The sequence below is a fragment of the Salvia miltiorrhiza genome, chromosome 8 (genome assembly GCF_028751815.1).
Source record: "Salvia miltiorrhiza cultivar Shanhuang (shh) chromosome 8, IMPLAD_Smil_shh, whole genome shotgun sequence".
NCBI lineage: Eukaryota > Viridiplantae > Streptophyta > Magnoliopsida > Lamiales > Lamiaceae > Salvia > Salvia miltiorrhiza.
This window is the reverse complement of record NC_080394.1, coordinates 7,167,479-7,179,876: the sequence shown is the minus strand read 5'-3', so window position 1 is coordinate 7,179,876 and position 12,398 is coordinate 7,167,479. Positions and strand designations below refer to the sequence as shown.

The 12,398-nt window shown below is 31.8% G+C and overlaps 2 protein-coding genes across 4 annotated transcripts; one reads left to right on the top strand and one right to left on the bottom strand.

Annotated features, from left to right (window-relative positions):
• The first annotated feature begins 1,283 nt into the window (after positions 1-1,283).
• On the top strand, positions 1,284-4,677 carry LOC131000606 (lactoylglutathione lyase). Of its 3 annotated transcripts, none has more exons than XM_057926618.1 (9): positions 1,284-1,425; positions 1,726-1,854; positions 2,080-2,141; positions 2,771-2,831; positions 2,996-3,075; positions 3,165-3,235; positions 3,575-3,664; positions 4,087-4,209; positions 4,449-4,677. In XM_057926618.1, the coding sequence occupies exons 2-8, from the start codon at positions 1,768-1,770 to the stop codon at positions 4,188-4,190; spliced, it is 555 nt and encodes a 184-aa protein (XP_057782601.1). In that variant the 5' UTR covers positions 1,284-1,425; positions 1,726-1,767; the 3' UTR covers positions 4,191-4,209; positions 4,449-4,677. The 3 variants fall into 3 exon arrangements, with proteins under 3 accessions (XP_057782601.1, XP_057782599.1, XP_057782602.1); XM_057926616.1 differs by having other exon boundaries at positions 1,319-1,568; XM_057926619.1 differs by having other exon boundaries at positions 1,365-1,421.
• A 3,028-nt stretch (positions 4,678-7,705) lies between these two features.
• LOC131000598 (transcription factor RAX2-like) lies at positions 7,706-9,317 on the bottom strand. The gene is made up of 3 exons (XM_057926607.1): positions 8,898-9,317; positions 8,685-8,814; positions 7,706-8,594 (listed from the first exon to the last, which is right to left on the bottom strand). Exons 1-3 carry the CDS (start codon positions 9,031-9,033, stop codon positions 7,955-7,957), a joined length of 906 nt encoding a protein of 301 aa, XP_057782590.1. The 5' UTR covers positions 9,034-9,317; the 3' UTR covers positions 7,706-7,954.
• Between the last annotated feature and the right edge of the window lie 3,081 nt (positions 9,318-12,398).

Sequence of the window (12,398 nt, the reverse complement as noted above, 5' to 3'; positions counted from 1 at the left end):
AAAATTTTAATTATTATTAATTTAGTTTTAAAACTTTTGTTTGCTAGAGAGCTGACGACTGTAATTATGATTTAATATAATTTTACATTTGATTATATTATCACAAGCTCTATAAAGGCTGATGATCATAATTCAATTATGATCTTTCAAGTTCAGACGATATAATATTGATAAGTCATAAATGGTCTATCAAACTCCGAACGAGATGATGCTCAAATGTTAGTTATGGCCTTTTAAATTACAGACGAAATGTTACTCACAAGTCAATTATGGTACTCCCTCCGTCCCACCATTTTAGTCCCCTCCCATTTTTCACACATATTAAAAAAATGCATTTAATTTTTATATTTTTATCTTTTATATCCTTATTTATTATTTTCACACAACCTTTTCACATTTAAGTGAAGCATTAAATAAGGTTAATTTAGTAAAAATAATATTTTTATATAGTATTAATTAAAAAAATGGACTATCTTTTTGGGACATCTCAAAATGGAATAAGGGACTAAAATGGTGGAACGGAGGGAGTATTTCATTATTTACATGATGCTTAGAATTGAGTTATCACCTTTTAAGTTTCAAATGAGATGATACTCAAAAGTTAGTTACGATATTTCAAGATCCAGAAGACATGATGCTCAACAATCAATTACTCCCTCCGTCCCAATAAAAGTGGTCACATTTCCTTTTTTGGTGTCCCATTAAAAGTGGCTACTTTCTAAAAATGACAAAAGTTTACTTTAATTAAGTCAACAATTACTCACTAATTTGGTCAACAATTGTAGGCCACTTTATAAAAATGCCAAAATTACTTTAATTAAGTCAACAATTACTCATTAATTTGGTCAACAATTGTAGGCCACACTCTATTAAAACATATAACACTCAATATCTTAATCTCCGTGCCCAAAAAAAAGTGATCACTTTTATTGGGACGGAGGGAGTATAATTTTGCAAGCTCCACATGATATGAGTAACAACAAATGTAGTACATCAATATTATTATTTGAAATGTATCATCAATTTAAATTGATCGAATTAAATTAATTAAAAAAATAAATTTATACAATAATTATTTTATACTATTATCATAAAAATAATATAAAATAATTATAAATCACAACTTAAAATTATATCAGTTGAATTTCAACGAAATACACGTTATTAGTAATAAAACATTATTGACCCTTCTAAATTATTTAAAGTGCACATCCCCAGATCCGATCTGGGTGAAAATTACATGTCGATTTAATGTAATTATTATATAATAAAATAAAACTTAATTTGGGTGATAGGAATTGGTGATCGTCAACGTTTTCAAGAACATGAGTTGCTTGGCTTGCTGCCCCATTTCCACTGCGTAGTACTATCCCAGAACTCGCGGTGGTCCAGTATCTTCCTTCACTGCCCTCTTCCTAAAGGTATGTATGTACTCTCTCTCTCTCTCTCTCTCTCTCTCTCCCCAAAAATAATATTCGTATGCTATGGCTACTTCACTTGCCGCCGCCGCCCATCTCAGGCCGCCCCTTTTATCTCAACTTCCCCCACTCTTCACTCTCAGACCCAAGGTCTAAATAAAGATACAATATTTAGTTTAGGCTTTTATAGCTCAACAAAACTTCTCTATTAAGAATATTTTGTTGTAATTACGACCCTAATTGTATCAACCTATTTTTGCTCTTTGCCTATTATTGCTATTATTGATTAGTAGTATTTAATTTGCAGGTTTTTAATCAGCCCAGAAGATTTATATCAAGAACTAGCGTGATGGCGTCCAAAGAATCTGCTGACAACAATCCAGGACTCCAAGCTTCTCTGGATGAGGCCACCAAAGGCTATTTCTTGCAGCAAACTGTCAGTTTTAATTTCAACCTAATATATTGAATTATTATTGTTCTTGTTGGCTATGATCACATAACCAAATGTAGTATTCAATGTGCGTGTATCAGAGAAATTTTGGAGTTAGTGCTCTTGATTTTATTGTCAGGAGATAATCTATATTTGTGGAAATTGTTGATTTATTTATGTTTCTCTCTGACTGGAATTGTTTGGCTGACTTGTTTGTGTTTGTGCATTCAGATGCTTCGGGTGAAGGACCCAAAAGTCAGTCTTGACTTCTACTCTCGAATATTGGGGATGTCGTGAGTCTTCCAATCGAAACTTTCTTTAAACACAACACACACCTATTTGCATTTGCTTATTTTGTGGAGAGTAATATGGATTCAGTTATCATTTTGGATATTTAGATGTGTAATGGCAATGAATTAATCCATCCTCTTTCAACAAGCTTTCTTGCTCGTATGCTTTTGTTTGGTTATGCTATTCGGAGGTTTGAATAAATCTCTGGATCGGAATAATTGATTGTAACTGTTACTGGTGACTCCAATTTATATGATTTTGGTTTTTGAATTGTACAAGGTTTTGGGTGTTAGTATCATGAATCTTATAAGTTTATCATGCTTATGTATAAGAGTTTTGAGTTCTAGTTTCACAAGTCTTATTAGGTGATATATATCTTACTCTTACAGGTTCTTCTTCTGTTTTGATAGTTGATTTATGCCTTAAGTTATTATGTTTCAACTTTCTTTGTTGTTGCAAATACTAAAACAGAATGCATCAGTTTCAAAACTCCATCTCTGTCACTATTTTGCCTTTACCATCTATTATATAACTCCAGCTCATCTGTTATTTTCCCCCCTGCCTCATTTCTAGAGTCATTGAGGAATAAATTGAACTTTTGTTTATTTTCTTTGTTATATATGGAATACAGGTTGCTTAAGAGGCTGGATTTTGAGGAGTTGAAGTTTACCTTGTACTTCTTGGGATATGAGGTGAAATCATCAAATAACTTGCACAAAATTATAATTTTCGACTTATCGTGCTATGTCGGACGTTTCTAATTATCTTTTTATGTTAACCTATTCACGCGTTTATTGTACATGTTTGTTTACGTGTATTGAATACACTAAAATTATCCATGTACGGGTGGCATTAGGACACTTCGTCAGCTCCCAGTGATCCCATTGAGCGCACAACCTGGACATTTAGTCAAAAAGCTACGCTCGAGCTTACGCAGTAAGAGCTCATTTCTCGTAACATACATGCTTTAAGAGAGACATTCTTACATAGTAATGCCTCTCATTATCTCTTATTTTTGTTTGCAGTAACTGGGGTACTGAATCTGATCCTGAATTCAAGGGTCATCATAATGGAAACTCGGAACCTCGTGGTTTTGGTATGTCAAATATCGAACTTGTACTTGCTAATCTTTATTCTTTTATATCTTTAGATATGATGTGATTCTTGATCACTGATTTTCCATGGAGAGTGCACATCTACTGTAATAACATTACATCACTAGACATCTATCCATGCCTTCATTTTGACATATGTAAATATAACTTCACTTCCAACTTTCTTTGGAATCTGTTCGTTTAAGCCATTTTCTGAATGAGTCTGCTCCTCTTCTTAGGCTCTTTTTTTTTTTTTTTTTTTTTTTTTTTTTATGGAATGAGTCTCCATTATACAGGATGTTCAGTTGCCTCTAACAGTTTGAGATGTGGTCTACTTTCAGGACACATAGGTATTACTGTCGATGATGTATACAAGGCATGCAAGAGATTTGAGAGTTTAGGGGTGGAGTTTGTGAAGAAACCTGATGACGGTAAATTTATCCTTTCATTTTCTGAAACAACTATTATACTTTAGTAGCTTTTTCTCAAACATGCGTTGCTCCTGTATCTGGTTATTCTCATTGTATTAATATGTCTCAACTAAAATCTTTATTACTTTATATGATTCTTGTCATGCATCCGGATCTCTTGGGCAGCTTCAAATGTCCAGGAAACATACTCCACAAACAAGTGAAATTGGAACTGTGAAAACTTCTCAACGTAGAATTCTCATTTCGCTCAAGAACTATATTAAATTTCTAGAATTGTTTCTTCGATGTAAACAAGGATTATTTTAGACCATATAATTAAAACTAGAGTTATTTTATTTTCGTTCTTGAGTTGTTTATTGAGACATTCTCAACACTTCAAATAAAATTCCAATTCAATTTTTCTATTCATTTTCACACTGCAGGAAAAATAAAGGACATAGCATTCATCAAGGATCCTGATGGCTACTGGATTGAAATCTTCGACACTAAAACAATTGCCAAAACAACTTCTAAGGCTGCTGTTTGATCTTATGAGCATATGCCAGGTAATTACTCAACTGTTTGGCGCCTTAAGTTGTATTTTGCCTGAATAATTGTGTGCAAATTTTCTGCCAAATCCTTCGAAGTAGCGAATCTAGGGTCGGTGTCTCCCACACAAGTTTACCCATTCAGAATTGTCCTGTGATCTGTTATGAAATTCTGACATTCACCTAGGTGTACTGGATTTTGGCTGTATTCTTTCCTGATTGCTTTCTTTTTGTTTATATATACCTCTCTGATTCAGGTACCTACAGGAGATGATTGCGATAGTGGATGTTTTTGGTCGTTCCAATGCTCCCATCTTGCCGATGAAGCTTTTCTCCAAGACAAAAATAAAAACCAATCTGTTTTGATGAGACCGGGCTGTGTGTTTTGTCATCTTAGACCAGAAATGCTGCACCAGTTGCTACTTGATAATTGAATCAATGCTACTTTGAAATTCTATGAGATATGCTGTTTGTTTTCTGGTGATCCATCCTTCTACTTTTGCATTAACCGGTGGGGTGTTCATGTCGTGTTACTTTTCATATATGTTTTGCCGATTTTTTTGGATTTTAGCATTTCTTGTTGCCATATATGTTTGGTTTTAGCTGTCTAAATTGTTTTTGTGCATTGGCATGTGGTTGGAAGAGTCGAGTGTGATTGGGCATAGAATGAAATATTTATAGGATAGAGTGGGTCATGTGACTATGCTATAATTGGATGGATGAGATCTTGATATAGTAAATGTTGTGATTGGTGGTGGGAGAGGATTTTATGCTTGCTTGTTTGGGCAAAGATTCAATTGTTTAAGAAATTGTTGCATCACAACAAAAGCCAAATCGAACCACCTCCTCTCTTCCTCTGATAAATAATTTGAACGTGTCAGAACTCAGATTCAATGCTCACACTAAATCTTGACTTTTGTTTGTTTGACCTTTGTACTTCACTCCATGAGACATTCTTGGGAAAACACACCCCTCTGTCACTTCACTCTCCATGAATTTCATCATGTTTTGCATAGTTGTCGTCAACACCAAAGTTTCTATAAATCAAATAATGTCTTGTTTCTTCACGAGATTTCAGCCATACACTGAAAAAAACATCATCCTACTAGTTCAATTATTCAGCGATTAATGGATAATTTAGTTAAGATTAACATAAAGCTCATAAATTCTAAAGTCTTGAAATATATAACAACTCTAATATTGGTTGATTTGTTAATTGTTACCAACTTGGATTTGTGACTATATGTGCATAAGTTAAGGAGATACAAGAAGAAAAAATGAATAAAATCGATATTGATGAAAATGATAATGTAATTTGTGGGAAGTGCGACATTATTTAATGAGAAAGAGCAGAAAGTGGCGCAAGTGCTGACGTTATAGCATTCATATTGTTTAATTTTGAAGCTTATGATGTCACTTGCAATTTCCAATGAGGATTCTCTTTCTAAAATTTTTGTCTTTGAATCTCACGCTTTCGCCTGTTGTACCTTGCGATCAAATCATCATACCTTGCATGCATAGAGTGGCCGAAATCGAACTCGTGGATTTGTTATGTTTTTACTTTCGTTCATGTAATTGTTTTAGTGGCCTCTATTTTACATTATTGATAATTGTATAATTCAATAATTTAATTTTAATAATATGAATTCTTCAATTCCACTCTAAGATATGAATCAAATAAAATTGATAAAAATTATACAAATAATAAGATCAGTCTTAATATATCTCAAAGTTTTAATCTATCACAACTAATCCTCAAAAGTAAGCCCCTCAATTAATATACAATATCGTTCTTTCGTAAGGAATTATTAATGAAATCAAAACTGTTAGAAGTCATCATTTGAGTATAAAAAAATTTAGAAGAACAAAAATTGAAACACAAGTCCTCGAAGTCTCGAACATGAAATTACTTTTTTTTAAGGAAGCGTGCTCACTTTGTTTTATGGTCAATGTTTGTTATTTCTAAAACATCATGATATAGATTTCCAGAAATCACATAAAAAGAAGATGCAATATACTTGCTTAAAAAATATATCAATATACCTGATCTAGGTAGTACCTCGAAAGTAAAACACAAAAAAAAATAAAAATGGATGAGACTATTTTACGGGTCAAAATTAATAAGACGGATCAATGTCTAGATCGAAATTCATTTATAGTGATACTTTTATAATTTTATTGATATTTGATTATATTTAAACTCGCATCTTAACTTATTTAGCTTATATATTTTGACCCGTAAGATAATCTCACGAGTAATGAGCAAGCATAAATATATCTTGGACTGAGTTAAAATTGAAAATTTCCACATAGTATAAAATTACAGGTACTGACTTGAGCCTAGATGGGGTTGGGGTAAGATCTTCGGGTTTCTTAATTCTGACTTGAGCCTAGATGGCTGGATTGCGGGAGTTCCAACTCCTATGTTGTTGTAATTTTCTTTTGGTACTGCTGGTACCTTCGTTTCTCTTTTTAATAAATTCCTTCTCTTATCCAAAAAAAAAGTATAAAATTACAGGTAAAAGAAAAGGTTGGGGGTGCTTAAGCTCCTCTCATCCCCTTCCTGCTCATAAATATAGCCCCCAAAGTAAATTTAGAGCTACAAAACTGTTGCGATTGAAATTAAATGTACCGTAATTAACAGGTTGTCACCAACAAGTAATTAACATCATTCAAATTCGAAAACTCAGTATAACGAGAGAGAGAGCATTGGTCAATGATTAATTAACGAATCAATAATTGGAAGAAACCAATATCCGCGAGAGGCGTGATAGGCGTTCCGAAAACGACGTCGTGGGGTGCTTTTCTATATAAACATATGTGACTCACATGCATCTACAGTAACCGTGCCTGCTGTTCCCCATTTTTATATACTTTGCATGGCTCTTTATTATATTGCTTCTTCAAATAACACTGAGATTTTCGTTTCGGCTGTCATTTTCTCTGCTTTGCAACCATGCAAATTTAAAATTATTGCCGTACATTACTTAATTTATTTTTGTGTTTTCCTGTGATCAAGTCATCACACTATCTTTTTTTATATTAAAAATAGTTGTACGAATAATTGATGAAAACTTAATTATTTTAAGTTTTCTTCGAGCCAATGTATGATCACAATTTTGAAGTCTAAAAGAAGGTACAATGACCCTTTCGTTTGCAAATTATTAAGGCTACTTAAAAAAAAAAAAAGTAAAAACAATTGCTATTATCATATAAACAATAAAGCTAGGTCAATGCATGCATAAACAATTTTAACATCATATTAATGCAACTTCCATAGACTTAAGGAAGAAAAGTGGATGCTATTATTGGTTTTTCTGCACCTTCTTTAATTAACTATAAATAATTAATTAACTTCTTCCCGTTGTCATTTAGATGTTCCTTAATTAAGAGACGTGTCCGTTTCCTTGTTTATAGTTGAGCAAACTATTGGATGAATCAATCATGTCACTTTAGTCTACTTTGAATATAAGATACAAAATAAATAAACTATGATTGGTCAGTACAAGTCAAATTTATGTCAATAATTCTTATCAAAAGATAATATATAGATTAAAACAACATACTATAGTAATAGTAGAACAAATTACCCACCGGTAACAAGGGAATTTATAGCAACGATAACCTCACAAAATTATCCATTAAAATCTGCCTAAAACAAGCGCAAAAAAAGGAGAAGAGAAATTAACTATTTACCATCAATTATTAAAGAAATTAAGCTCAATCCCTTCATTAATTTTTTTTTTTTTTTTTGGCAATATAATCAGAAGTAGTACATCCCCATCGCTTCATCAGCCTTGCTCTCATCACCGAACAACAAACCGCCGCCTCCTCCCCCGCCGCCGCCACTGGTAATGAGCTGCTTCACTTCCTCTAGATCATACTGCAACTGACTGTTCTCCAAAACCCCAATATTTCTTTGCTTGTGATGATCGAAAATCGATCCCAAGGGATCTTCAAGCGCCAACGAATTTGGATTGTCGATGAAACCGTGCAGAAATCCAATTTGTTCATTTTTGACGACGCGGTCCTTGGCGCCGTAGCTGATCTGGCTGCAGCTCCCATCCGAGGAGGAGCAACTGGCGGCGTCGTTCTGTCCGAAGACAAGCATGTTGTCTTTTATGGGATAGTAGGCGTGAAATTCCTCATGCTGCTGGGCGGTGTTGGAGTAGAGAATAGTACTATTTTGTGGAGCTACAAAGTTTATGGAGTCGGGCGGGAGAGGTTTCCTAGGTTGATCGAAAAACGAGGTGTACAAATGCGAGAGATTAGAGAGGGACGAAAATGGTGGTTGGAATTTGGGTTGATTCAATCCGAGGATTTTCTTCTTGAGCTTTGTGTTCCAGTAGTTCTTGATATCGTTGTCTGTTCTCCCCGGTAACTGAGATGCTATGACCGACCACCTGCATTTGCACATAAATTTGAATTTGTTGTCGAATAGAATTGTGTATAGATAGATGGAATTAAGAAGCTAGCTAGCTTTGGTTAATTACCTGCTTCCGATGGTTGCATATAGCGTGCAGATGATTCCGTCTTCCTCGTCGGAAAATTCACCGTGCTTGATGTTGGGCCTCAGATAATTGAGCCATCTCAACCTGCAGCTCTTACCGCATCTTTTCAGACCTGTATATCAAATTTAATTTAATTTGAGAGAGAGAGAGAGAGAGAGAATCTAGGTAGGTAGAGAAAGAGAAGAGATTAATTACCAGCTTTTTGAGGGAGAGCAATCCAGTTTCCGGCGGGGCCGTACTTATTGATGAATTCTTTAAGTTTTGCATCTTCTTCAGGCGACCATGGCCCTTTCTTCACATTTGCCTTATCGCAGCAAGGAGCCCTCCCCATCTCTTTCGATTATGTCTTCTGCATCTATTGCACAAACTTGTTTCTCTCTCTCTCTCTAATTTGACTGCCTCTCTTCTGTCTTTGCCCTTTTTATTGACAGATTTTGGTTAACAAACAGTGCCAACTCATTATTACATTTCTTCTCGGAATCTTTTTATATTTTACTACTAAGATGGAGTATTTCACTTCATTTAATAAAAAAACTTCACCCTATTTTAAAACCGAAGACGTAAATTATCTATAAATGGGTATGGCCACACCTATAATATCATCCGTTAAGACTCAACACATCTTACTCTACATCGACTAAATTTATTTTTAAAAGTGAGATTTATCAACTAAAATTAGCTTAAATTAAATGATCAAAATGATTCAAAGTCATCTTGAGATATTCCCAAGTTTGAATCCGTCTAAGTCAACAAATGATTAATTTTACTATTTTATCTATCAACACTAATTTTTCAAAGTAAACACCTCCATATAAAGCATCTCATCCAAAATATTTCGTATTAACTATGATATATATATATATAAAAAGAAGAATATAACTTTAAAAAACTAGCACTTACGCATATTTATTTTAGACCTACATAATCGATCAATCTAACATATATCACATATTTAAAAATAACGCGCGACATATCATCTAATGAATTTAGGTGGATACCATATAAAATATGAATTGATTTTAGTTTTTAGAGCGTAAAGATCTACGATAATATATTCATTACTTTACTAAATAAATTTGTGGTCAGAGTTTAAATTTTATACATATAGTATTTTTTAGTAAATTTATAGTATTTCACGTGTAATAAGTATGGACTTATTTGAAGCAACCTCTAACACTATATATATATGTTTTTTTATACTATAACATGAAAAATGTTCTTTTAGAAATACTGACATGAGACTGTCAAATTATCTTCATATATACCTTAATTTATTCCAAAATATTATCTCACGAAACTTTAATATAATAACTAATAGAGTAATGCTAAATAACCACATTGTGGCACCCACAAATTATATAAATACAAAAAATATATATATTTAACTTATTTTTCAAAATATAAATAAGATTTAGTTATTTTATTGTATTCTCTACATTGTAATTATTTTTATTAAAAAATAAAATAAAAAATAAAAAATTATAAAAAAATAAGTACAATATAGAGAATAAAATAAAGTCACTAAATTATATTTTTATTTAAAATAAATAAATTAAATAAATCAAAATTTTACCTATTAAATTAGTTTATGGGTAGTTAGAGTGTGAGTGCATAGATATATTGTAACTAATAATATGCATGTCTTATTTTGTAGCTAAACACTTACGATAAAAATATATACTATAATACTAATATCCAACTGCCGCTATTCCGCCTGCAATTATAAGTTAATAGTTAGCTTTTTCCGAATTAACTAGTAACTATACTGACATTTTGATATTATATATTACTACCATTTAATGCAGCCATAAACACAAAAATCCAGTTTTATATAGGAGTAGTAATTAAGATCCACAGTAGCTGGAGATATAAAGCTGCAAAAACTTGATCAGAAAATAGTAAAAAAAGTGAAGGAATAAGTGATGAAGTATCCTAGTTCTCTACTGTTTATAGGATTAAAATTAACAGCTGACTGATTTGAGAAATAATGATTCTAATTATTATGACCCATCTTGTACAATTCAGGTGGCTCAATATTGAGTTTTGAATTGGCTTTTCAATTCTCTTTCTTTTTTTGAATTGTCACACACCTCTTTTAAGCACTGACCATTCACCCACAAAAAGTTTATTATTGGTCTTTACACAATGTAAAATTCAATATTTCGCCGGCTAATTCTCTGATTTTTTTCCTTTCTAGTTTCCAAGTTTTAACTTTCCGTATAACTATCATATTTTATTAATAAATTATGACATTCACACTGAAATTAATTGAGTATGTAGAGATCTAGCTAAATCCAATATAGCTAGGCATCCTGTTCCTAGCTACGTACGTACTATATTTGATCAAATTAATTATCGGTCAAATGCAATTAGGGTTGGATGAGAATTGAACTAAATTTTTGAGCCTTTTTGTTTTATTTATCTGTTTCAACCTATTGAACTTAATGCAAATTTTAGATTATATATATGAAAATATTTGTGTTTAAATAATATATCAGAGTAATAGAACTGGAAATTAGTAAATGATTTCTAATAGAACTGTAACAGATTGAATACAAATCTTGTTTGAACTGGATTTTTTCTATTACTTCAGATTATAATATTGGTGCTTTCAAAGCTTTCTGTACGTTATTTTTTTTATAGACAGCTAAGATTAAAATTACGAAAACATTTATAATATTAGATCAAAATATATTTGTTTCTAAATTGTACTAAGTGTGTTTTATTTGGTTGTAAATTTATCGTGAGAGAAAGAGGAATAAAAATAATTACTATATTTTAAAATCTTTCACTCTTTTTCTCTCATTTTCTATAAAATAAAAAATTTCACCATTTTTCATTCATTATTTTCATTCTAATTAAAGAGAGATAATATTATTACACCAAAAATTTATCATATACAGTTGTTTGGAGTGTGGTTCTTTTCTTTAGAATAGTTACCAGGTCAACACTTGTAGTGGTCGTAACTATATAATGCGTGATGATGTTTGGTTATTTTCTTGATTTTTTTTTTGTCTTTTAAGAATTGAAAGAGGTATGTACAATATTTTGTTTTCGAAATGTAAATAAAGTTAGAATTATAAAATCCCAAATTCAATCTAGACTTTAAATTAGGATTTCAAATAACTAATACTTCATCCGTTCACGATATCGTCACTTTTGTCATTTTGATCCGTTTATAATATCATTTTCACTTCTATTTATAATAATATATCGGATCCACAAACTCTACTCACAACAATAATGAGATCCAAACTTCATTCACAATAATTAATATCCACCCCTACATCTATTATTTTTTAAAAATTCGCGTCGTCCATAAAATGAAAACGATATTATCATGAACTAAGGGAATCTGTGATATTGAGTATTAATTCTATCTTATCTATCATATATAAATAATGATACAAATCACAATTTATTTACAATACATTACTAATTTAAGTTATTCTATCAAACTGGCCCCAAGGATATATAGTAAAATCTAAAGATTGATTACTAGAAAAGTTAACGAGGTTGAAGGGACACTCAAATATGAGACAAGTGTCCTTGTGTTCATTGACTTTGGGGCATTTGCGTAATAATAAGTTAATCAATGGTTGGCTAACTAAGATTGATTTTTTTTTTAACCACAAATGTTTTATTATTTTAGTATAAGTTAATTAACCAACTTTTAAAAAAGTCATAAATTTTGAC